The sequence below is a fragment of the Moschus berezovskii genome, chromosome 7 (genome assembly GCF_049115385.1).
Source record: "Moschus berezovskii isolate FMDL1 chromosome 7, NW_MosBer_1.0, whole genome shotgun sequence".
NCBI lineage: Eukaryota > Metazoa > Chordata > Mammalia > Artiodactyla > Moschidae > Moschus > Moschus berezovskii.
The window spans coordinates 113,972,298-113,996,970 of record NC_142466.1 but is presented as its reverse complement, the minus strand read 5'-3'; the positions used below and the strand labels follow the sequence as shown (position 1 = coordinate 113,996,970).

General features: G+C 50.4%; 1 protein-coding gene across 1 annotated transcript in view; it reads left to right on the top strand.

Moving 5' to 3' along the window:
- The first annotated feature begins 5,122 nt into the window (after positions 1 to 5,122).
- The window catches only part of ASTN2 (astrotactin 2), a 1,049,203-nt gene continuing 1,029,652 nt past the window's right edge, over positions 5,123 to 24,673 (top strand). The window contains exon 1 of the mRNA XM_055427750.2: positions 5,123 to 5,504. Coding sequence (XP_055283725.2) covers positions 5,123 to 5,504 — 382 coding nt within the window. The remainder of the gene's footprint in view (positions 5,505 to 24,673) is intronic.

The window sequence follows — 24,673 nt, the reverse complement described above, 5'->3', positions numbered from 1 at the left end:
GAGCCCATGTGCCCTAGATCCATCCTCTGCAACAAGAGAAGTCAGCGCAATGAGAAGCCTGCACAGCATAATGAGCGTAACCCCCGCTTGCTGCCACTAGAGAAAAGCCCGAACAGCAAGGAAGGCCCAGCACAGCCAAAAATAAACAAACACATACAATCATTGAAAAAGAAAATCTACTAATAAATGGACAATAATTAAAAACCTTAGTGAGCGGATGTTGAGAGAGAGAAAGGAAGGGACACGACAGGAAGGTCAGGGAGGGGCTCGCTTAGGTTGGGGTTCGGTCATCTTACGGGGAGCAGTCTATTCGCCGAGACTTATGTCTAAGTGAGAGGCCACTAGGGGAGTCGGGAGGGAGTCCCCTCCAGGGAAGGAAGAGCCTTTGGGAAAACACTGGGGACACAGTGCTGGAAACAATCCAGGAGCAGGAATGAGGCGCCTCTGGCTAGAACGGAGTGATGGCGGTGAGGGTCGTGACACAAGGGGCTGGAGAGGAAAACAGGGAGGGAGACACCAGAGGATGTTTGGATTTGCTTTATAATGCTAACAGAACCTCATGTGGGCTAGGCATTTTCACCCACGTGACCTCATTTACTTTGCACAATGATCCTGAGAAATGGGTACCTCTTTCCTTCTTCCACAAATAAATCTAATAGGGGCATTACTGAGTAAGCTGAACCCGTCGGGAAATAGCGGAGACGACATATAAACCAAAGCCTGTCTCTCTGCTTTTTCAGCCACACTAGGCTGTCTCAGTCACGCAGTATGAATTTTGTTTAGTCACTCAGTTATGTCCAACTCTGCGACCCCACGAACTGCAGCAGGTCAGGCTTCTCTGTCCTTCACTATCTTCCAGAGCTTGCCGAAACTCATGCCCATCAAGTCAGTGATACCATCCACCCATCTCTGCCATCCCCTTCTCCTCATGCCTTCAATCTTCCCCAGTATTAGGGCCTTTCCCACCGAGTCAGCTCTTCGCATCGGGCGGTCAAAGTTCTGGAGCTTCAGCATGAGTCTGTCCAGTGAATATTCAGGGTTGATTTCCTTTAGGATTGACTGGTCTAATCTCCTTGCTGTCCAAGGGACTCTCAAGAGTCTTCTCCAGCACCACAGTTTGAAAGCATCAAGTCTTCGGCACTCAGCCTTCTTTATGGTACAACTCTCACATCCATACATGACTTCTCGAAAAACCATAGCTTTGACGAGATGAAGTTAGAAAAAAAACAGAGTACAGTAAGCTGGGGGAAGAAAGAAAGGGGAAAAAAAAGCTACAAAGCAACCTGGAAAGGCAAATATGAAAGATGAAGCAAGAGGAAACATTTGCTGGGGCCCTGGAAGTGGTTAGGAAGAATGAAAAGGAATTTCAGATCATTGGAGTCAGAGATGGGGGTATGGAAGGACCCTGGAGAAGAATAAATTACATCAATCATGAATTGTAACTAATTAAATCCATAACGAACTGTGACTTAGCAAGAGAGGGGAAGGGCACAAAAAGGGGTATCGGAGGCCACAAGACAGGGCATCAGCGCGTGAACAGGGAGGTCCCAGCATCCTGAGGGTAGCTGGGGGGTTGGGGCAGGAAGGTCGTGTGCTGCAGAGAGAGCCAGGACTTAGGAGCCACGCAGCCGTGAGTTCCAGCACTTGGTAACTGCGTGATCAAAGTCAAGTTCCTTAGCTTCCCTGAGCCTCAGACTCCGACTCTATCAAGTGGGGATAACAAGCCTCCCTCCAGATGTTGCTGAGATTAGACATCAAAACAGCAGTTATAATTTATTAAGCACCTACTATGTTAAGCACTTTGCATGATAGTTGCTGAAGTTTCACCGCTGCCGGGAGGCAGGGATTGTTATCATCAGTTATTGATATTTGGCATCAAGTTTTGAAGCTACAGACTATGTGCTCAGAAGTATGAATTATTTTCCTGTAGCTGTTCCCAATTCAATACTCCCTACTAGATAAAGTGGGTCCTCCTCAACATGAACAGGAAATTCCTTGCCTGCCTTTATTGCCTTGACTTCAGTCTCACCTCCCCCTTAAAGAACCTCCTCTATTTCCCTTTGAGAGCTTTGCCGTCGGTGCCTTCCACTGGTTTCTGCTTCCTCTTCTCAGTCAGGGGTGTTAGTTGCAAGCAACAGATATCACTTCTGATCATTTAAGCAGTAACAGAATTTGGCAGTGATATTACTCAGAAGCTCCAGGAGGGCATGGGATCTGGGCTGAAGTCCGTGAAGTCAAGAACACCGCTCCAAGTGACATCACAGAAATGGCTGATGAAACTATTGTAGCCACAGCCAGGCACCACTGGGCGCCCAGGGTACTTCACACTTTTGACACCAAACGGCAGTGTGCTCTAGGCAGCAGTGTTAGAACCATTTCCACTCGTGCTGAAATCTGGATGTAACTGCCCCACCTGCTACCACTTTGGTCCCCAACTGGATTCTGCCTAATTCTAGCTTCTTTCCCAGTATCTGGCGTGGGTGAATCTGATTGGTCAGTTCTGAGTCACGTGCTCAACCCTAGTTGCAGTGGAAGCTGAAAGTAGCTGGAAATTGTAGCCTCTTCATGGGAAGTGGACTCTGGCTCAGAGAGTAAAGCACCCTCTAAACTAGGAAAGGGATACATTCAAACACTGAGCAGCTGCCACGAATGCCAAATGCCAGCTTTAACCTGGAATGTCCACTCCCATGGCGCTAGACCTACATGGCTCAATTTCATTGCCACCTCCTCTGGGAAGCTTTCTTTGATTTCTCCAAGCACATGTTTCTGAGCACCTCATAAAAGAAACACATGTCTGCCTGCCTGCCTGGTATCTGAGATATTCCTGGGCTCTCTCATCCCCACACCTCCCTCCCCAACATTATAAGCTCTCTAAGGGCAGGAGTTGTGTTTATCCACGTCTGCATCTCCTTATAGCGCCTGGTAGGAACCCTAGGTACTCAGTGATGAGTGAATGAATGAAAGTGTTGGTCTCATTGGACAGGCCTTTGTTCCAGAGGTCCATGAAGGACTTGCACAGACTCTGCCTTACATAAGGGAGCCCTTTCTTCCTGGTGTGCACTTCTATAAATGGACTATGTCAGCATATTTGAAGAAAGGGGCATAGAAAATCAGAAAGCCCCATTGCAGAGGATAGTGGCGGATTGTAAGGGTACAAAGCAGAGACTGAGGGAGCCAGGGTGACATATTTTGGAGGAGTAAATGAACTGGAGCAGGCACCAGGGCGGCAGGAGACAATTTAGGATGTGAGGATTTGAAATGCCAGATTTCTGACCCCACCCTCACGCCAGGTTTACAGATGAGTAAACTGAGACGGGAGAAGCATACCTTACCAGCCTCTGAGCTGAAAAAGGCCCAGATGTGCTCATGCAGACATGCCTTTCACCGGATCTCTGATGGGTGGGCTTTCCCAAGGTCACTGAGGACAGTGTGATTCAGTTGAAACAGCCAAAGCTTTGGAGCTTGGAGTTCAGATCTCAGCTCCTGTGCTCATTCACTGTGTAACCTTGGGAGGTCCTTTTACCTCCATGACCTCCTGATCTCAGTTTCCTCATCTGGAAAATGGGAATCATGATACCCATCTCACTAGAGCATGTTTATGTATAAAAGTTAACATAGGTACGGGTCCAGCACTTGGGGAATGCTTACTAAACAGTATAATTAAGTCCAAGGTCACAGCACAGGTTTTGATTTTTTCCTTTTCGGTCCTCTCCCTTTATTCAAAGTCATGAAAAAGTGAATAAAATGTGATGGGAGAGGGAGAAAGGCCATTCCTATGAAGGGTTAAAGACAGGAAGGAGAAAAGAGGCAGAAGGGAGAGCTAAGATGAGAGAAGTGTCCAAGGGAGGAGACCACACCAAAAGCACAGACGGGCAAAAAAAGAAAAAAACCCAGGAGATGGGAAATGGCTCACAAATAATAGGTAAGGAGCATTTATAAGATTAAAGTCAAGACAAGTAAGAATGAAATGTGTGTTTGGAGAGATGAAAGAGAGAACAGAGAGAGGAAGGATGAAGAAAACGGGGAGTGGAGGCCTGGGGGGAGCACTCCTCGAGGCCCAGATCCCTGTAGAGGGGATGACTCCCTGGGGGGTCCGAGGTATGTGGGTCAGAGAGAACCGACCCGGGGCCAAAAGGTTCCCCTGTGTCTGAGGACCTCGGTTGACCGTTCGACTAGAATCTGGGAGAAAAAGGACGGGTGCGGGCGTGAAGAGTGGGTGAACAGACCCCTCCTCTGGGACTCAGGCAGTAGGTATAGGAGCCCTTGGGAGACAGGAGCCGAGGGAGTAGTAGGTCCCTACCTCGCACCCTTTTCAGGAATTTCGCACACAGAGCAGCCAAGTAGAGCAGCTCCACGCTAGGAGCAGGCATCCAGAATAGAAGCGCTGGCTCGCCGGGCGCAGGCTGGGGGCCAGAACCTCCTGCCCGGGTCGGTCTAGCGGGCGGGGCCGGGGGCTAGAGCGGTGAGTTCATCCGCTGTCGGTGCCCCCTGCCAGAGTGGTGGGCAGCCGGTGGGGAGGGGGGCTCTGAGACCACAAGGAATTATTTCCGGGACTCGAGAAAGGGTCCAGGACTTGTTATTGGGCTTCAGGGGAGACAAAGTTCAGTCCTGGCCATCCAGAGGCGTCCCCCTACCTCTCGGAAGGCGGGGCCTGAGCGAGGCTGGGCTGCGGCGCGCCCCCAGGTGCAGCCTCGGGCTGAGCGAGGGCTGGGGGAAGCTGGCAGCGCTGGGTTATTAGGTGCACTTCGGGGAGCGCCCGGGGGCCCCGAGCCTTAGGGATCTGGAGAGGGGTGCTGCGGCTCAAGAATATTGTGCGGGGCGGATCGGGGGAAAGGCGTGGGGCGGGGGGCGACTGGGATTTGCACGAGGCCGGGCGGAACCTCCGAGACGCTCCGGGTCTCAGCAGGGGGGAGAGCAGGGAAGGGGCGGGCGGCGGGGCCGGGGGAGGCGGCGGGGGGCCGGGCCAGGCCGGCCGGGAGGCGGAGCCCCGAGCCGGGGGCTGCTGGCGAGCGGCTCCCGCGGCTCCTTAGCTCCGGCGCCCCGGCTCGCCTCGGCGTCCGCCGCCGCCGCTTCCTCCTCCTTCGCCGCCGCCGCCGCCCGCAGCCCCGCAGCCGCTCCCGCCATGGCCGCCGCCGGCGCCCGGCGCAGCCCCGGCCCCAGCTCGGGGCTCCGGGGGCGGGTGAGGCTCGGCTTCCAGCCGCCGCCGCCGCCGTTGCTCCTGCTCCTGCTGGCCGGCGCCGCCGCCGCCGCCTCGCGGGAGCCCGACAGCCCCTGCCGGCTCAAGACCGTCACGGTGTCCACGCTGCCTGCCCTGCGGGAGAGCGACATCGGCTGGAGCGGCAGCCGCGCCGGGGCCGGGACCGGGGCCGCCGCCGCCGCGTCCCCGGGCTCCGCGGGCGCCGCCGCCGAGTCGCGCCTGCTGCTCTTTGTGCGCAACGAGCTGCCGGGGCGCGTCGCGGTGCAGGACGACCTGGATAACACGGAGCTGCCCTTCTTCACGCTGGGTAAGGCTTGGCGCCGGGACTCGCGGGGTCCCGGGAGCCCCTAAGCGAGGCCGGACGGGGGGGCGCCCTGGGATTCCCGCCCCGGGCCGCCCCGCTCGGGGTCGAGTGAGGGCAGCTGAGGGGCCCGGAGGGCGTACAGGTGGTTGGGACGAGCGCGTGGCGGGAGCCGGGGGGCGTGCCAGCCCTCCCGCAGTGGGGTCGGTCTCTCAGTGCCGACGTTGAGCTGCGCCGCGGTCCATCCCGGACGCCGAGACCCCAGCTGATGCGAGCACTCGCGCTCGGGGCCGCGGTGAACCCCGCTCGCAAGCCAGGTCCGGGTCCAGCCGCCCACTGCTTCTCCCGGCACGGCCGTGGGCCGCCGGCGGTTACCGCCCCCTCGCTCTCGCCTAGGAGTTCTTGGCTCTGCTCCTCGGGATAGGTTTTCTAGACATCGGAGCGGTCCGCATACACTCGGTTTCCCTGTGGGTTGGGTGACCTTGGCCAAGTCGCTTCCCCTCTCTGGGCCTCAGTTTTAGCCATCTGTGAAATGGGGCCGGGGAGGATTGAGCGGTTTCTGAGCCCTGGGGTTCAGAACTCAAGGTCTCTACTTTCTTTCTCCCTCCTTCCCCGTTGTCGCATTCGCCTTCCTAACCCCCTCCCAACGGAGAGCAGGTTTGTCCTCGCAGCTCACTCACTGGCTAATAATAATAACTTAACGGCGTGACATGGGGAGGAGAGAGGGAAGGGGTGGGGGTGGGGGCGGGGGCTCAAACGGAAAAGTTAATCAGAAAGTTCGCCAGCAGCTTGCTGCCTGCTGGTTCCCGGCGCGAATCCCGGAGGAGTCGGCCCTTCCGTGGAGCTGCGGGAAGCACAGCTGATTCCCACCCGGGTAATTGATAGCTTAATTATCTCGGAGAGCGTTTACAAAAATGTTGTTCCCCTTCGCTCTCCCGCGCTCGCCCATAGCTCTCTCTCCCCTCCCCTCTTGGGGGCGCGGGGTGCGATTGGTTGTTGGAGTCTGGCCAAAGCCAGCTCCGGGAAGGCGCTGGGGTTCGCCGCAGATTCCAGACCCCCGTCCCCGGGTCCTTGGCCTCACCGGGGTCCGGCTTGGCTCAGGCACCTCGGGGTGGGCCTTCGAGGTCACATGGCTTCAGGATCCGGGCTTGAACCTCTGAGGTTAACTCTTTGCTCGCCCAAGAACCCCCAAAGAGTAATCAATGGACCGGACTCCTCTGTCCAGAGACCCTCCGCCTCCGCCCCCGCCCCGCAATGCCTTTCCTGCCGGCCTTTTGGAGATCTGAGCGAGTGCCAGGCCCTCTCGTGGTCTGAGCTTGTGCCTCGGGCTCTCCCCGGCTGGCTGTAACCTGAGCCTGCCATGCTTTCTGGGATGCTAGGCGGGAGACCGCCTTGCAGGTTCCCAGGGGGACTTCCCGCGGCGGCGTGTCTGGCGTGCGACACACACCCACATTCAAGCATATACACGCCTGCGTGGACACATACACACTCACACGCTTGCACACCCCAGTGACCCTTTCCACGTGCACTTGTGGGATGCCCGTTTCCAATAAGGCGATGGGGCTGGCATTCCTTACGCTGAAGAGCTAACCTTGGGCTCCTTCCCAGCTCCTGTGATCCCAGGCAGGGAAGGGCCCTCCCAGAGAAATGGAAGGTGTGCCTTCTACACTTCCAGTCCCAACCTTCTCCCTCCAGCCTCCTCATCGCTCTAGGTTGTCCAGAGAGGTCGGGAGTGGGAATCCCCCTAAAAAGCTGTTCAAGTGAGGGGAAAAGGGGGAACGTTCCTGGTTGCATATGGCATGACTTGGAGGTGAGAATCCCAGAGCATTCCGGCTCCCCTCGGATGTGAGGACCAGGTCCACCCAGCTACAGGAGTCATCCCAGAATTCCTGGAGCTGGCAGCCCCTGCCTTTTCAAACTTTGGCTTTCAAGAGGGAATGAATGCCAGGGAGCCTGGGGCAGGCTGAGTGAGGAGCTGAGAGAGGAACTGAAAGACTCAAATCCCCCAGGACCCATGCTTCAGCCCGAGAGACTCCTGGTACCCTCCACTTGGAGCCTTCTGCCTTCTCTGACGCAGGCGGCTGAGCCCGGCGGAGACTGCCTGCTATGTAGTGCTGGGGCACTGTCCTCCTTGGTGGCTCTGAGCCCTTTGGGGGTTCAGGGGCCCCCTCCTCCTCTTCTTCCTCCCCCAGCGCCCTGGACTGGCAGCTCAATGCACTCCTGCCAGGGATTTGGCTAGCGAGGTAGTCACCAGATGGCCAAGTATAGCAGGAGCTGTGTAGGGAGACGTGGGCTTTTTGTTTGTGTTGGTCTTCCACTGTTTGCGTGTAAACAGAGTGCACAATGAGCTCTGGGAGGGCCCGGCTGGCTGAAAATGAGGGCTGAAGGTGGGGAGGCACTCTGAGTCAGTTAGGGCCAGATCTCCCCCAGGGTCCCCAGGCAGCCCCATCCCATCATTCCTGTCCTCAGACCTTCTAAACATCCTTGGCTCCTGTTTGTCTCCAGCGAGCTGAATGCGTCTTTCACTCTTAGGTTGCCAGTTCAAGCGATTTGGGGATGGCATATGCCACAGAGGTGCATGCAAAGTCGGTAAATGCTGAATCTTGCCGATAGTGGGGTGTGTGGAGCCACCACTAGGGGGTGATAGTGTCCGCCAAAGCCTTTGGGCCATGCTTAGGGCTGTGGACCCAGAGCTGGTGGTGGTAAATTGTCCCTGGTGTTAAAGGAGGCGGGGGCGAACAAACAAGCGAAAGGAAGAGCTCCCACTTTACTCCCAGTCCAGCTGGGGGACCTTAAAGTCCACGTGCACACCGTTCCTACCATCCCTACTCACCGAAGTCACGGGCACCCCTGGCCCACCCTCCCTCCCTTCTGCCTCTCTTGTTTGAGCTCTTGGCTCTATTATTGGGAGTGCCCAGACATAAAAGACTTTTCTCCAGGTCTATTCTTCTTCGTGTTTCTAATCTTCCCTTCATGTTCCCGCCTGCTTTATGTAGGTGGAAGTTCTCTCAGAGGTGAAATGCCGGCCTCTCCTTTAGAGTCTGAGTTAGTGGCACTGATAAAGTGAATGTCCTTAAACCTGATCAAGGAACAGCAGATAGTTGTTGCATCCTTAATGTGGTGCAAAGAGCTTTACTCTCGCCTTTTATTATTTACTCACATGGAATATAGGGGAGGGGGCACTGCTGTATTTGATTCCCATTTTATAGATTAGGCAACATTCTTTAGAGAGGTCAGGTGCCTAGTCCAAGGTCTCAGTGTGAGTAAATGCAGACCTGAAACTGGAATCTCAGTCCACCAAGCACCTACATTCTTGGTAATTGCTAAACTCAAGCCATCTTGAGCCAAATATGCATCAAGGGGCTGGTTACATTTATGTAGGGAATAGAGCAGAGTCTTGAAGAGAAATGTAATGATCAACACAAGAACCTTTCCCAGGGGAACTTAGCTGCATTGGTATGCTGAAGTATGAGAGTGTGAGAATGAGCCTTGAGTTAAATGACCTCCAATGACCCTGCCAACTCAAAGTTTCATGACTCATGGGATGTCAAAGGGCATCCTATGCAGTGGTGCCAGGGAATGATGGAGAGAACACTTTCTGTAACATCAGGGAGGGAAGATACCTCTTGAGACTCAGAGAAAGCTGGGGACACTTCCTGGACAGGAAAAAACAGAATGAGCCGTGGAGGATGGGCTGGGGGAGACACTGGATGCTGCGGTACAGGTTGGGGACTTGATGCCTGTTAGGACCTGGGACTCTCAGCTGTGGCCCACTGTGACCTTGAACAAGTCACTTACCCCCAGATCTTCAGTTCTTTCATGCTGTAATATGAGTGGGTGGATGAGCCCTAAAATAATCCTTTGGTGTGAAGATTCTATGAACCTGAAGTGCCCTGATCTGCTCTGTAAGTCTGACTTAACTGCTCTTGCTTCTCCCTCTCTCCTTTTCTTTGCTGGTACCATGGGTGTGTCAGGAAGGACCCATGGAAAATAAAGAATTCAAACAGGTGCAGCGATCAGTGCAGGGCTTCTGAGGTGAACAGGCGCCTCACTCAGTTCTCCTTAGCCCCCAGGCAGCCCCAGAGTGTGCCTGTGGATTTAGCTTTCATGCCCACTGGTAGGGAAATGGCATCCTTCTTCCTGTGCTTGATAGTGGCCGGGCTGGACTGTTTACCACCAGCCTTGATTCAGTGAAAGGGGAAACAGATAAAACGGAGTAAACCGCTCATTGCCAGCATCTGTTACTGATTTGCTTGTGTTATAAATCACACAGGTGAGGAATATTGCTCTCTCTTTGGGGGAGAGTGTCTCGAGAAGGAAAGCCATCCAGCAGTGTGTCTTTAAAAGGATCTGCATGAGTAGATCTGGCAGTGTCCTGAAGCACTGTCCCGAAAGGATGCTCCTTGTAGGAAGCTGATCGGCCTAAGGGGAAGACAAAGAAGCTCTGAAATGCCAGCTTGGTCAGGTCTGCAAAGATTCCTTAAAATACAGACAAAAATGGACACCGAAAAAGAGAAAAACCTCCAGGACCAAGGGACCCGACACGAGGGTAGAAGGGTCGCTAGCAACAGGAAGTTAGCCCGAGGACAGTCCAGTAGCCTAAGGAGGGCAAGAGGATTTCCTTCGAATTTGAATTTCAGTAGTGAATGAGGCACATACTTTTACTTTTTTTTTCTTTTTCTGTCTGGTTCTAAGGAATGTCCTAAAGGTGCAAATACCAAGGGTGTGGAGGACAACACGACTGGAGGATGTGTTGGACAACCAAGCATTGACCTTTAGTGATGACAGGGTTCTCATGGGAGCAGGCCTTCGAGCAAGGCACCACACAACTGTTTGGCAGGCATTTGGGGAAAGGACCAGAGGCACTGAGGCTATCTGCCCCTTCTGGTTTCTGGTTTGATTCTGAAGGTTGATGCTAGTCATTAAGTGGGAAGAAAAAACAAATAGAATAAGCTGGGTTCTCTGTATGGATTTCTGGCCACAGAATATTCATTAAAACCAATTCCAGTGTTCCCCCCAACCCCGTATGGGTAAGCGGGAGAGATGAGAGGTGGGTTGGATGAGAGGGTGAATTTGGTGTCTTCAAACAAAGCTACGCTTAAAAAGTGTTATTTAGGCTCCAGGCCCCTTATCACTAAAATATTTCAGTAGCACTCAGGCTTCAAGGTCCCTTCCTGCTGTGATGGTCCAGGTTTCTGGGACATTGTTAATAAGGGGGTTGGTTCAGTGGCCTCTGATCTGAGGTTTTTTCCCTCAACTTTCCGCTTTCTTCCCTCATTCTGTCTCCATTGCTTTGCCAGCTCAAATCTGATGAAGTCTATTTAATAATTAGGGCAGAGACAGGTGTTTTATCTGCCCTCAAAAAGTACTATCTGCTCTCTCTGGACATAGTTTTTACATTCGCAGATTCAACCACCTGCACTATACCATTTTATATAAAGGACTGTCACATCCTGAGATTTCTGGAAGCAGGTCGGGTCCTGGAATCCATCCTCGGTCGATAGCAAGGGACCATTATACCTTGTTACGGAGAGTGTGCTGGGGCAGGCTGAGAAGAGGACCCATTCGAGCTCTCAAAGGCCCAGGTTGAGTCAGGACCGTCCAGATTTGCTGTTTCTGGGGGTCAGGAAGCCCAGCCAGCTTGACAGCACAGCTCTGCAAGCTTTTGTGATCCAGAGCTCGATCATTTTCCTGAATAGGGCCTTCAGCCTGCAAGATCACTCAATAATTTTAATTTACAGCAAGTCCAGCGGTAGTTTTGACTAGGCCTCTGGCAGGCAAAGCCTCCTGCTTCTCACCTCCTTGCCTGGCTGTAAACTAGGCGTTGGCCGCCGTGGGGTGGTGTGAACGTGTTGGGGAGAGAGAACGATGGAGAACAGCAGTGGCTTCTTTGAGTGGAGCCGGGAAGACTGTTACCATGGCCATCAGATCTGAGCTCACAGCATCACAGACTCTGAGGGCACTGAATCCTCCCCCTCCATGTGTTATAGGGTAACACGAGCCCAGGCAAGGGAAGAAGCCTACCTAAGGACCAGCTGTTCAAACTTAAACCCAGTGGTCTTGAATCCCACTCCGTTTCCTTCATCACACTAACCACTGACACATGGGTCTGGGCTAAATATATCTCAGGTGTGCAACCTGGCTGACGATCATAAGGTGCTCCAAGACTCTCCTCCTCTTCCTGTAAAACAAACAAACCAAAACTAAAATATCTGAGGAGGAAGAGATCCTTCTAGGGAAGTCGAATTTGTCCTCCTGCCCAGGTATCCAGTTGGTTGGCTCTGGCCTCTCCTGAGAGCCTGAGCTGGTGGGTTTTGTGTTGGGGAAGGAGGAAGCCTCAGGCTCTTCACTCCAGCTACTGGTGAGGGTAAGCAGAAGCCTGCTGTTTTCCAGAAAAGGAAAGTCAGGTTTAACCTTGAAGAGGAGCGGCATTATAAGAGACGCTTCCTTTGCAAGACTGATGCTTTCCCAAGTTCTCATAGTGACCAGCTAGTGGCAACAGAAGATTGACTATCGTGAGAGAGCTGGCTCATCTCTCCTCCCAGCAGAGCTTGCAGCGTCTCTGCCCCGGGAGGCGGCAGGCAGCGGTGCTTGGCAGCACTGGCTGTATCCCCACTGCTTGCCCTCTGTTTTCCTCTCCCTGGCTCCTTGCTGATGTCTGCAGTTTTTTTTTTTTTTTTTAGGACAACAGCACCCCTCCCCCCACCCCCCATGAAGGAGGGTGGTGGTGACTACCCAAAGTAAGATTCGGGATTGAAAGCTTCCTTACTGGCATACTAGAACATGCAGGCAGCCCCTCTGTGAGTCAAACATTGACAAGGATGTTGTATGTTACAAACCATTAGGGTTTTCACCTGAGAAGGAACCCTTGCTCAATCCTTGCTGTCAGGCCGCTGGCAGCCTCAGATCTCAACACTTCTTCTGACTACAATTTCAGCTGTCAACTCCCTGGTCTCTCTTCCCCTAGTCTTATCCTCCCTAATCCATCCTCTGTACTTGGAGACAGGGATTTCATTCAAAGCCCAAACCTGATCATGGCTGTTGTCTCCTAACTCGCTGCTTCCCCATTATTCTTAGTATGAAGTTCGAGCTTCTGATTGAGCTACAAGGTTCACGATCAGACTCTGCTCAGACTATCCTGTGTTAAGACCCCTTCCTCCTTGTTCTAAGCTCTGCCCCAAAGGCCCTTGGATAATTCTTTCTTACCTTTCAAGGCTGAATTCAAATATCAACTTACCTCTGAAGCCTTTCCTGACCTCTTGGCACTGAAGTTGGACCCTCTGGACCTTGGTGCCCACTAGTGATATAAAGACTCATGTGACAGTGGCCAGTCCCTTAGAACTACCTGGAGCTTGCCGGGCACTGCTCCAGGTGCTTAAGATGAATGGGAGGCCAGGAGACCTAAATCCCAGTGTTGAGAGAGCTCGTATCCATGAGTACGTGTGTGTGTAGGTGTCTGTCTGTTGGGGAGAAGATGATGATAATAAACATAATACATAAGAAAATTATGTAGTGTGTGAGAAGTGATAGATTCTACGGAAAAAAGAAAATGGACATTTTGGAGATAAAATTGGTTTTAATATTACATAGAATCATAAGATGGCTTATAGAGTCAAAAGATTGCTTATTGAGAACTAGGACTTGAAGGCCACAAAAGTGTCTCCAAGCACATACGTGGAAGAGTGTTGCAGGCAGAGAATGGTTCCAGCACACACCTGACTCCAGAGCATGCCAGGAGTGTTCAAGGGCTGGCACAGAGCCCTCATGGCCAGAGTGGAGTGAGTGGGAGTGGGCAGGAAGGACAGGAGAGGAAATTGCATTTGGGCGTTTGTTGTGAGTCCCATGGAGAGTCAGCAGGACTTTAAGCCAGAGGGTACCCCCATCTACTTCTGTCTCAAAGGAACTGCTCAGGCTGCTGTCCAGAGGGCAGTGATGGGAGAGCAAGATCTGTAGGAGACTGTTCAGGTGAGCAGCGATGGTGGCTTGGGGCAGAAGGAGAGCTGAGCTCGCGGCTTTGTCTGTCTCGTGCTGCTCGTTTGGGATCTCCATAGGCAGAGAACATCCCTCCTTCATCTCGGGGGCTGCAATGACTCACCCTGTGCTTGGCACATCCGAAGTGTTCAGGGGATCTTAGATGACTAGAAACTTGGGGTTGCCAAGTCTCATCACAGAATCCACACTGTGCAGAACTGGAGGGGTGTTGAAACTCCACTTCACCGTTCAGGCTGAGCTGAAATGCCACCTCTTCCATGAAACCTTCCCTCTTCTGAGTTCTTGCAGCTACTGCCTCTACCTTCTGCCTCTTGTCATTCTGAGTAGTGTCTGTAGGGTGAGTAAGGGGACCACTTGATTAGAAGAGAGAGTTGGGTTTAGGGAAGACCTTTCCTTGAGAATCACAGAAGCCAGGTAATGGATGAGCACCTTTGCATTGTGCCAAGCAGAGAGGGACTGATGGTTCTCAGGGAATGGCATCGTGGTTTCTGGATCATCACTTGTCATGAACGGTGAGAGTGTCAGATGTTGTCTAAATGAAGCCCTTAAAGAAGTCGAGGTCACAGAGCAAGTCAGTGGTGGAGCAGGAACCGTGTCCAGTCTCCTGACTCCAAGTTTGATGTGTCTTCCTCCCACTTCAGGCCGCTGGGGTAGGGGGAGCCGGTATTCCAGACTTTACCATCCTGGCATGAGGTGGACTGTGGAAAGACTGACCGTTTATTGAACATTTACTGTGTCCTGAGGAGAAGGCAATGGCAACCCAAGCCAACATTCTTGCCTGGACAATCCCATGGACAGAGGAGCCTGGTAGCCTGCGGCCCATGGGGTTGCTAAGAGTCAGACACGACTGAGCATCTTCACTTTCACTTTCATGCACTGGAGAAGGAAGTGGCAACCCACTCCAGTATTCTTGCCTGGAGAATTCCAAGGATGGGGGAGCCTGGTGGGCTGCTTTCTATGGGGTTGCACAGAGTTGGACAGGACTGAAGTGACTTAGCAGCAACAGCAGCAGCAACTATGTCCTGGATGCAGGGCTGGCACGTCTGTTGTTTTATTTCCTCCTCCCCATAGTGCTGAAAGACAGATAGGACTCATCTCATGTTAGAGGTGACCATGGAGGCCCAGAGGAGCTAAGGAACATACCCAGGATCACACAGCTGACCTACAGCTGAGTCCAGTCCCAGGTCTGTCTGGTTGCAAACCCCGTGTTCTCTCTGCCTCCCAGAGAGGCACAGAACTAGCAGTGCTCATGAGTTTTCAGCTCCTCGACAACCTCTTGTACTTCTTATCTCTTCCTCTTCTCATTACCAGGAAGTTGCGGACGTTTCTTATCGAGCAGCTTCAGGTGTGACAGCCTCTCATGCCCGAGGGACTGCACACCTTGTTTCTGGGCTGCCAGGAGCTGACTCAGCATCGCCCAGGGCTTGCCGGTTTGCCAGGAGGGCACCGAGCTGTGTCTCATTCTCTCTTGATGTCCCTCATTACCGCTGGACTACTCCAAGAGCAAGTTCTGCGGCTGCTGTGCCTTCTAGATTTTTCTCCTTCCTCCTCCCCTGTCTGCTTCCTTTCTCAGCGCTTCTCCACCTTCTGCTGGACGTACTCTTACAGTAGGGGACCTATTCCCTATGCCTTCCAGGAGCTTAGAGAAGCTCTACATTCTTTTTCTAGAAATTCTCAGGCATCTGTTTGATTCACAGCCCCAGTTTGACTCCGTAAACCTCCTTGTCATTTCTCGCCTTCACCCCAAGTTGGCTTTTGTCGCCTTACTACTTCTAGCAGTATCATGCCATTTTAATATTCTCGCCTTGCAAATGAAATTATGAAATTTGTTCTGTATTATCTATACATATGGGATCTATATAATATTTATATATGATGCCATAAAAATCCTAATAAATAGTGTATGGTTCTCCTAAAATATTAGAACTGGCTCAAAGAATGCCTTTGAGATCCAGCCCAACACCCTCATTTACCTAGCAAAAATAAATGCATTTTTCAGGGTTCCATAGCTAAGCCAACGGCTTCCCAGCTGGTGCTAGTGGTAAAGAGCCTACCTGCCTATGTAGGTCAGATGTAAGAGACAAGGGTTCGATTCCAGGGTTGGGAAGATCCCCTGGAGGAGGGCACAGGACAACCCACTCCAGTATTCTTGCCTGGAGAATCCCATGGACAGAGGAGCCTGGTAGGCTATAGTCCATAGGATCGCAGAGTCGGACGAGGCTGAAATGACTTTGCATGTATGCAGCACAGCTAAGCCCCAGCAAAATCCAGCCTCCTCTAGCCCAGGTCCTCTGACAGGGTGTGCCAGCTCGAAGACCCAAAGCGTTGGGGTCAAACCCTGGCTGCACTACGTTTTGACTGTAGACTCCGTATGCCACATCTCTGAGTCTCTGCCCATCAAAACGTGAAGGTAACAAGGCAGTCAGTTCTCTGGGTGGCTGCGATCATTATTTTTGGAGCGTTCCCCCGCCCCCATCACTTAAATCTTAGTCCCGGCCCAGCACCATGCTCAGTTTTACTTACACTAAAGCCATAAGATCCTTACGGAAATGGTGCGCACAGAGCACCCAGCTCGGCGTCTGGCACAGTTTGTGCTCCGTGCCGCTTAGCCACCTGGAATCCTTTTTATGGAAGGAGGTGGAGGTATGAATAAATAATGAATGCAGATTCCCTTTTCCCTTCCCCCGCTTTCCACTCCCACAGCAAGGCGGAAAAAGGATGAAATTGACCATTGATCGCTGCTCCCTCTCCGGGAGCCCGGGAACAGGGGACTCCGGGGTTGTGTGAGGACAGTTTGGCCAGAGAAGCTGGGAGAATGAGCCTGAGGCAGGTGGGTGCTGGGGAGGGAGGCGGGGAGGCGGGCAGAGCCCTCGCCCTTCTGGTGGCGGCTGGCTGACAAAGCCCTGCTCTCAGGCACCCGGGGGGGGAAGTCACGAGTGGCTTTGCAAGCAGCCGAAAAGGGAAGGAACATTTCCATTAGCAGAATCAGCAGTAAAGAGATTTCCAGTCACAGTAATAGCTGCATTTGGGGGAACCATTTCAGTGGCGGCTCTGGGCAGAGGAGGGGGGAGCGGGCAGGGTGGCCCCGAGAGGCGTGGAGTCAGCTGGTCTCCTTGCAGGAACTGAGACAGCACCCCTGGGAACCAGGTGCCAGATGCCCAGGGACTGTTGGGGAGCCCCGAGGGGCGTCGGACAAGCCGGCTGGCCACCATGCTGCCTTCCAGTGAACCGAGCCCCCTTTCTCAGGAGCCCCCAGGGAGGCTGCAGGCTTGTTCTCTGTTGCCTCTGCTCTGATTACCTGGGTTACTCTGTTCCAGTCTTCAGAGCCAGCAGCGACTGCGTAGTCTTCCGGGGGTTGTCGGTGGTAAAGGTCCCGTATTACTTAGTTCACTTTTTCCTATCCAGGGGATCTTCCCCACCCAGGGATCAAAGCCAGGTCCCCTGCATTGCAGGCAGATTCTTTACTGACAGAGTTAAGAGCGAAGCCCATTAAATCAGAATCAACTTAGAAGCCAGGTTTTCCTTTCCAGACCTACGGAGGCACTCAGGAGGGGCCTGGGAACCTGTACTTTTTAACATATGTACCAGATCCTTGTTATGGCCCTGGGTAGCCTGGGTACAGTAGCCCCTGGGAACCTCTGCAGGCGCACCTCCTGACATTCCTTGTGGCATGCGGGGCTCTAGCCTCACTGGGGACTGGCAGATTTCTGGGAGGACTGAGCATATCTCCCCTGACTGACTCCAGAAAGGAAGCGTTCCTTCCGCCGGGAATGCTTTCGTGCTCCCTGATTCACCTGCCCATCTCCCAGCCTTCACTCAGCAACGACCTCTTCTGAGGAACCTTTTCCTTTTCCTCTGAGGCTTAGGTAGAGGTTTCTTTTTTCTTTCTTCTTTTTCCTTCCCCCTCCCCCTACCAAATGTTCATACCCCCCGGGAGGGTTGGCATATTTTGTGCACAAAAATAAATGCAAAAAATAAAATGCAGAATGCCCAGTTAAACTTGAATTTCAGACAATGAATACTTGCCTAGTATAACTACCTCCCATATGTCCCATGCAATATTTGGGACGTAGTTATGCTAAAAATGACTCTCCGATGATCAGAAATTCAAATTTAACTGGACAGCCAGTATCTTATCTGGCAACCTGCAGGGACCCTGTGTGTCTCTCTCTGCTGTGAGGGATTATGCTACCAGTGAATGCTTTGTTCCCTGAACCCCCATCTCCTGCATCTCAGAAATCCAGAGCATCATTCACCCACTTGTTCAAGCAATGGAATCATCTTTGATACTCCCTTCCCTTGCCTCTCGTTCTCTCAGTCAGCCGGCCCTCTTGGTTTTCCTTCTGAAATGACTCCCGCGTCTTCACCGCTCATAATGTCCTACTGCCGTCGCCTCTGCCCAAGCTCCCTTGAGCTGTTACATCGTCTCCCAACTGCTCTTCATACTTCTTCTCATTATCCTGTCTTTATATTGTTTGATATCTAGCTCATGCGCCAAATCTAGCTTCTGCCTGCTTTTTGTATGGTCTACAAACCCATTTACTTGTTTAAATCATGGGGAAAAAAAATCGAAAGAAGAATATTTCATGATATGTGACAATTATATGAATATCAAACGTCAGTGTCCATAAAGATTTATTGAAATACGGTCGCAGTCACACTCTCAGGTATATATTGTCTGGTTATTTTCATGTTGTGAAAGCAGAGTTGAGTAGCAGCAACAATGAGTATCTGGGCCGCAAAGCTTAAAATATTTCCTAATTGTTCCTTTACAGAAAAAGTTTGCCAACCCTGCTCTATACAGTAAACAGAGTGATCTTTTCCAAAAAGCAAATCAGATCTTGTCACCTTCTGTTTAAAGCCTTGGTTTCTCATTGCTCTTAAGAGACGATACTGATTCCTTTTCACAATCCAAGTTATTATTTTGTTAATTGTCTCTTCTCTGAGTTCGTATTTCATTTTCTCCCTTGCTCATAGAACTCAAATATCACCTCCCCCAAGAAGTCTTCCCTGGTACACTGTCCCCTCATAGCTTAGTCCCATTTATTTAAAGAAAATAAATAAAATGCCTTTATCTGACAGCTCCTTGATGGTAGGGAATGTGTCTTGTTCATCTTTTTGGTCTTCTCAACTATAGAAAGCGTAGTTGAGTAGATGTTTTCTGACCAAATGAATGACACATGGGGAGAGAGATGAGTAATATTCTGTACCACCCTGCAGGACCCTCTTCACTGGATTGCTTATTAGGAGATTGCTATCAGGATTCCAAGAGCTAAAGTCCGTAGAGCATATAGATCAGCACACGCTACCTAGATGTCTGTTACCTAAACAGAAATGAACAGATTTGTACCTTCATCCCTAGGACACATCCTCTCCCCCTTTTATTTGCAGCTGGAGTGTGTTTAGGGCAATCCACAGGAGGTCCTGTGAGCAAAGGTCTCATGAGCCAGGGGCTGGGCCGTCCAGTGGGCAGGCCTAGGAGCCAGAGGTCCTAGGGTTTGGCCCCAGTTCTGCTGGGTGTCAGTGGCCAGGTCCCTTTCAGTTTCTGGGCCTCCGCCCTTTCTCACGTGATGAGATTAAAGCCCACGGTATGTGAGATTCTTCTCAGCCCCCTCTGCTTAGCAGGGGCCCAGGAAGAAGAGAAAGTTTCCGTTTAGGAGCTTCCGAGGCTGGAAGCTGCTGCAGGAGGATAAAGCTGACTCCTTCTCTTCCTTCCTCCATCTCTGCATCCTTTCTGGGGTGTCTGAAGATCAGACCCTCCACCCTGAACCCAGGTGCAACTCAGATTTCCAGCCCAGCCTCACACTGATTTGTTAGGGAATCTTCTTCAATTGCTTTCTCTCTAGCCTCCCCCAGGGAGGGAGACTGGAGACACTGACGGCCCCAAGTAACCAATTACAGGTCTGCCGATAGCCGGACTCCTCCCTCCCTTCTTTGGTTTCTCCACTTTATTCTCCTGGCATCGGAAGCCTCTCTCCAAACTGCAGAACCCTCTGGAGAATGGCCCCAGTTCACCTGTTCCACCCCTCCCCCAAGAGAGACCCCAGGTGGGAAGGCTGGTGGCTGAGAAAGGGCAGCTGCAGACCTCGGACAGCCAAGAAGGTGTGGCAAGCCTGCTAAATTCCAGACTGTGCTGGATTGGGAGCCGCATGCCTTGGGTTCTAGTCCTGTTTCTGCCCTTCACTGGCTGTGGCCTCATATGTTCAGTTAGTTATTTTTGGCTGTGCTGGGTCTTCACTGCTGCGCGTGGTCTAGTTGAGATGAGTGGCTCCGTTGAGGAGTGCGGGCTTCTCATTGCGGTGGCTTCTCTGCTTGCAGAGTGTGGGCTCTAGGCCCCTGGTCTTCAGTAGTTGCGACTCATGGGCTCGGTTGCTCTCCAGCCTGTGGAATCGTCCTGGACCAGGGATTGAACCCATGTCCCCTGCGTTCACAAGGCGGATTCCTCTCCACTGCACCATCAGGGAAGCCCTATTTCCTCATATAAATGACAGTTGCTTTTGGGGATTCATATAGCATTGAGTCAGAGAAGGCAATGGCACCCCACTCCAGTACTCTTGCCTGGAAAACCCCATGGATGAAGGAGCCTGGTAGGCTGCAGTCCATGGGGTCACGAAGAGTCGGACACGACTGAGTGACTTCACTTTTACTTTTCTCTTTCATGCATTAGAGAAGGAAATGGCAACCCACTCCAGTGTTCTTGCCTGGAGAATCCCAGGGACGGGGGACCCTGGTGGACTTCCATCTATGGGGTCGCACAGAGTCAGACACGACTGAAGTGACTTAGCAGCAGCAGCAGCATAGCACTGAGTATTGTTGGAATCATCTCTCCTTCAGTAAGCTGGGGAATATTGGGCTGCATAAGATACCTCATGAAAGAGGAAGAAGCTTCTAGTCCTGTCCACTACTGGGATCCCAGGTGTCTAGCGCTGTGCCTGTCACATAGTAGGTACTCAGTAAATATTTGTTGAATGAAGGAAGGAATAAATGGAAAATGTGTATGATCAGACATTGCTAATCAATCAGTCATACAGATATGAATGCTTTGCATTTAGATGCCTTCTGAATGCAAAGCATTCATATCTGTGACTCCCATCAGTCACTGGGATCTACTGGGGTTTGCACGGCTGATGAACTCTATTCATGTTCCCTAGACTCAGCCAGTTCACCTGAACCTGTGGTTCACCTTAAGTTCCCCTTGTTGGGAGCTAGGGCCCTTCAGTCATTATTCAGTCATTCTACAGACCTTGTGTGGAGTCCCTTGGGGGCACAGAAAGGCAGGGAGTTCACAGTCTATTGGGATAATAACACTTGTGCTTTTTGATTAAAAAAAAAATTCCCTTTCATGGGTATTTTTAGTATCTACAGATTAATGATGCAGACATGGCCATTCAAAGAGATCAAGTCAATTGCACAAGGTCACATAGTAAATGGGATTAGCTGTATTTATTTTTAAAAGGAAGCTTTGTATCACTCTCAGGAATGGAGCACAGAATCAGTTCAGTTCAGTTCAGTCGCTCAGTCGTGTCCGACTCTCCGCGACCCCATGAATCACAGCACGCCAGGCCTCCCTGTCCATCACCAACTCCCGGAGTACACTCAAACTCATGTCCACAGAGTCGGTGATGCCATCCAGCCATCTCATTCTCCGTCGTCCCCTTCTCCTCCCGCCCCCAACCTTTCCCAGCATCAGAGTCTTTTCCAGTGAGTCAACTCGTCGCATGAGGTGGCCAAAGTATTGCAGTTTCAGCTTTAGCATCAGTCCCTCCAATGAACATCCAGGATTGATCTCCTTTAGAATGGACTGGTTGGATCTCCTTGCAGTATAAGGGACTCTCAAGAGTCTTCTCCAACACCACAGTTCAAAAGCATCGATTCTTCGGCGATCAGCCTTCTTCACAGTCCAACTCTCACATCCATACATGACCACGGGAAAAACCATAGCCTTGACTAGACGGACCTTGGTTGGCAAAGTAATGTCTCTGCTTTTTAATATACTATCAAGGTTGGTCATAACTTTCCTTCCAAGGAGCAAGCGTCTTTTAATTTCATGGCTGCAATCAGCATCTGCAGTGATTTTGGAGCCCAAAAAAATAAAGTCTGACACTGTTTCCACTGTTTTTCCATCTATTTCCCATGAAGTGATGGGACCAGATGCCATGATCTTTGTTTTCTGAATGTTGAGCTTCAAACCAACCTTTTCACTCTCCTCTTTCACTTTCATCAAGAGGCTTTTGAGTTCCTCTTCACTTTCTGCCATAAGGGTAGTGTCATCTGCATATCTGAGGTTATTGATAAATGGAAGATAGCCTGTAAAAGTAAGTGTAGTGTTCATGCGCCTTCTAAATTCATCTCAAACCACACTTTGGGAAACACTGATTTGACCCAACCGCTGAAGCAAAAATACTGGTTTAAAATGTAAATTTTGCCCACTTCACTGTGAGATTTGCTTTAATGTATACAATAAAAAATAGCTTTTTTGCCCCATAACTCCTGAAAGTGTTAGTCACTCAGCCATGTCTGACTCTTTGCGACGCTATGGACTGTAGCACACCAGGCTCCTCTGTCCACAGAATTCTCCAGACAAGAATACTGGAGTAGGTTGCCATGTCCTTCTTCAAGGGATCTTCCAGACCCTGGGATCGAACCTGGGTCTCCTGCATTGCAGGCAGATTCTTTACCATCCGAGCCACCAGGGAAGCCCAAACCCTATTTTAAGATCCAGCCTGAATGCAACTTTGCTGCTTCCAAGATGACTTTGCCGGCTCCCTCAAGAACAGTTGTCTCCTGCACACTTTGTATTTTCATTGCAGTCCATGTTTTCATGAAATATTGTGATTGTTTCATTGTCTGTCTCTCTTGCTAGTCTTGTAAACTTCCCGAGTTAGACATCGTGTCTCTTTAATATCTGTAACTCCAGCAACGAGTGCATGCATACTTATTAAATTTTTAACCTTAATTTTAGATTTCAGCGAAAGGAATACAAGCCTGTTATAACAAATTCACACAATTCGGGAATTGGAGTTTTCTACACGGAGAAAAAAGTGAAAGTCTGTCCTCTGTTGGATCTCAGTCCCCAGAAATGATCACCATGAAGGGTTTGTGGGGTCCTAGGAAATGTGCACTAAATCTGCGCCTGCACAGCTACCTGTGGTGATCTCGCAAAGAGGAAGCAACTTGTCCAAGGTCATCCACCAAGTTTCTTGCAGGCAGCTCAGGGATATTAATGAAACCATCTCTTTGTTAGGGCACTGGTCTTTCAAACTGGTTTCCATGAAAGATCTGGGGAGTATGAGTTGCTGTAGACTTCATCTAAAGAGATATTCCCATATTGAGCCAGTTCCAGGCATGTTCAGGTCTCAGAATCTACTTGCAGATTTCTTCCAGGCCACAGTCAGAAGGTTCTCTTCTTTACTGACCCTACTTGAATATATATACATACATAGTGTGAATATATATGCACATACAAACACAAACTGAATATATATGGTGAATATATATAATGTGAATATTTGTACTTGAATATAGTGTGTGTTTATATATGTATATATGCAAATATATATACACACATATATGTATACATTTAGAATGCACGCATGCTCAGTTGTGTCCGACTCTTTGCGATTCCATGGACTGTAGCCCACCAGGCTCCTCTGTCCCTGGGATTCTCCAGGCAAGAATACTGGAGTGGGTTGCCATTTCCTTCTCCAGGGGATCTTACTTACCCAAAGATCAAATCCACGTTTTCTGTGTCTCCTGAATTGGCAGGCAGATTCTCTACTGCTGAACCACCTGGGAATCCCCATATAGATATATATACATACATACATATAGAGACATGTGAGAGATAGAGAATCGGATAACAATTGTTCTGTCTGAGAGCTGAAAGAAGAAACCGGAGCCAGAGAGGAGACGATTGTCACGAGTCCAGGTGGGTGTCTGTCCTTCGGGCACAGTGTTTGACATGATGGATAAAGCAGGTCTCTTTCCTTTCCTCAAATTATTTTCTCGTGTGAGTGGGGAAGCAGGCTGCTCAGGAGAGGGTTACCTGGGTTTGGGCTGAGTTGCCTTCTTCAGAAGCCCTCGTTTATGATGTCATGTGGACTGGCAGCTGGTCAGTTAATAGAAAAAGTCTATTAAAGGAGGGAATCATAAAAAATAACACTGCACCTTAAATGTTTCCGTTTTAACTTAAAATTCATAAGTGTGTATCCATTTGCCAATGATTTGATGTAGGCCCAGGGCCTCTCCTTTGAGTCTGGGTCAGCTGATGGGAATCCTGTGCCATCTTTCTTGCAGAAGCCATGCTCGTAATGCCCTGAATATGATCTCCATTGGTGGTCTCATTAAGGGGTGGACTGAGGACTTCAAGATGCTTGCCAAGTAATTCTTCTAGAGTTTTATGATTCCTTTCTAAATTTTTATAGTTGTCACACCTGACCTAACACAATAGCAATATTTAAGTGACTTTCCTTATTTTTATCGTAAGATCAGCTTAGTTCCTCTGGAAGCCACTTTCTTTTGATCCTCATGAATTTTTAATCCATACAGTATTTCATGAAATTTTAGAAATATAAGACACACAAGAGACATAAATGGGTTTGGGAAACAAACTGCCTCTCTCTGTAAAAAAAAAAAAAAAAAGAAGAAGAAGAAGAAAAACAACATCTCCACTGATGGCAAAATCCCAAGAACACTGGGGAGGAAACACCTGACTAGTGCTAGTGTCAAGGGCCTGGGAGCTTCAGGGTGTTTTATGGAAATAATGGAGAGCAATGGCTAAACTGGCAGTCAGTGCAGAGAAGGCCAGCTGAAAGCTTTCGAAATTTATACATTTTAGATTGACAGAGGCATTGGTGTCACAGAAATTTTAGGGGTTGGGTCATTAGCATTTTGCCCAAAACTCTGATTTAAAGAAGAATAAAAGGGGACCCACTTGCTCGTTTGTGGGGAATGTAAATCTTTGCAGCCACTATGGAAAACAGCTTGGAAATTCCTCAAGAAATTAGAAATAAAGCTACCATATGACCCAGCAATTTCACTTCTGTCGTTTATCTGAAGAAAAGAATAATTTAAAAAGATATATGCACTCCTGTGTTCATTGCAGCGTTATTTACAATAGTCAAGATATGGAAGCAATCTAAGTATCCATCAAAGGACGAATAGATAAAGAAGAGGTGGTTTAT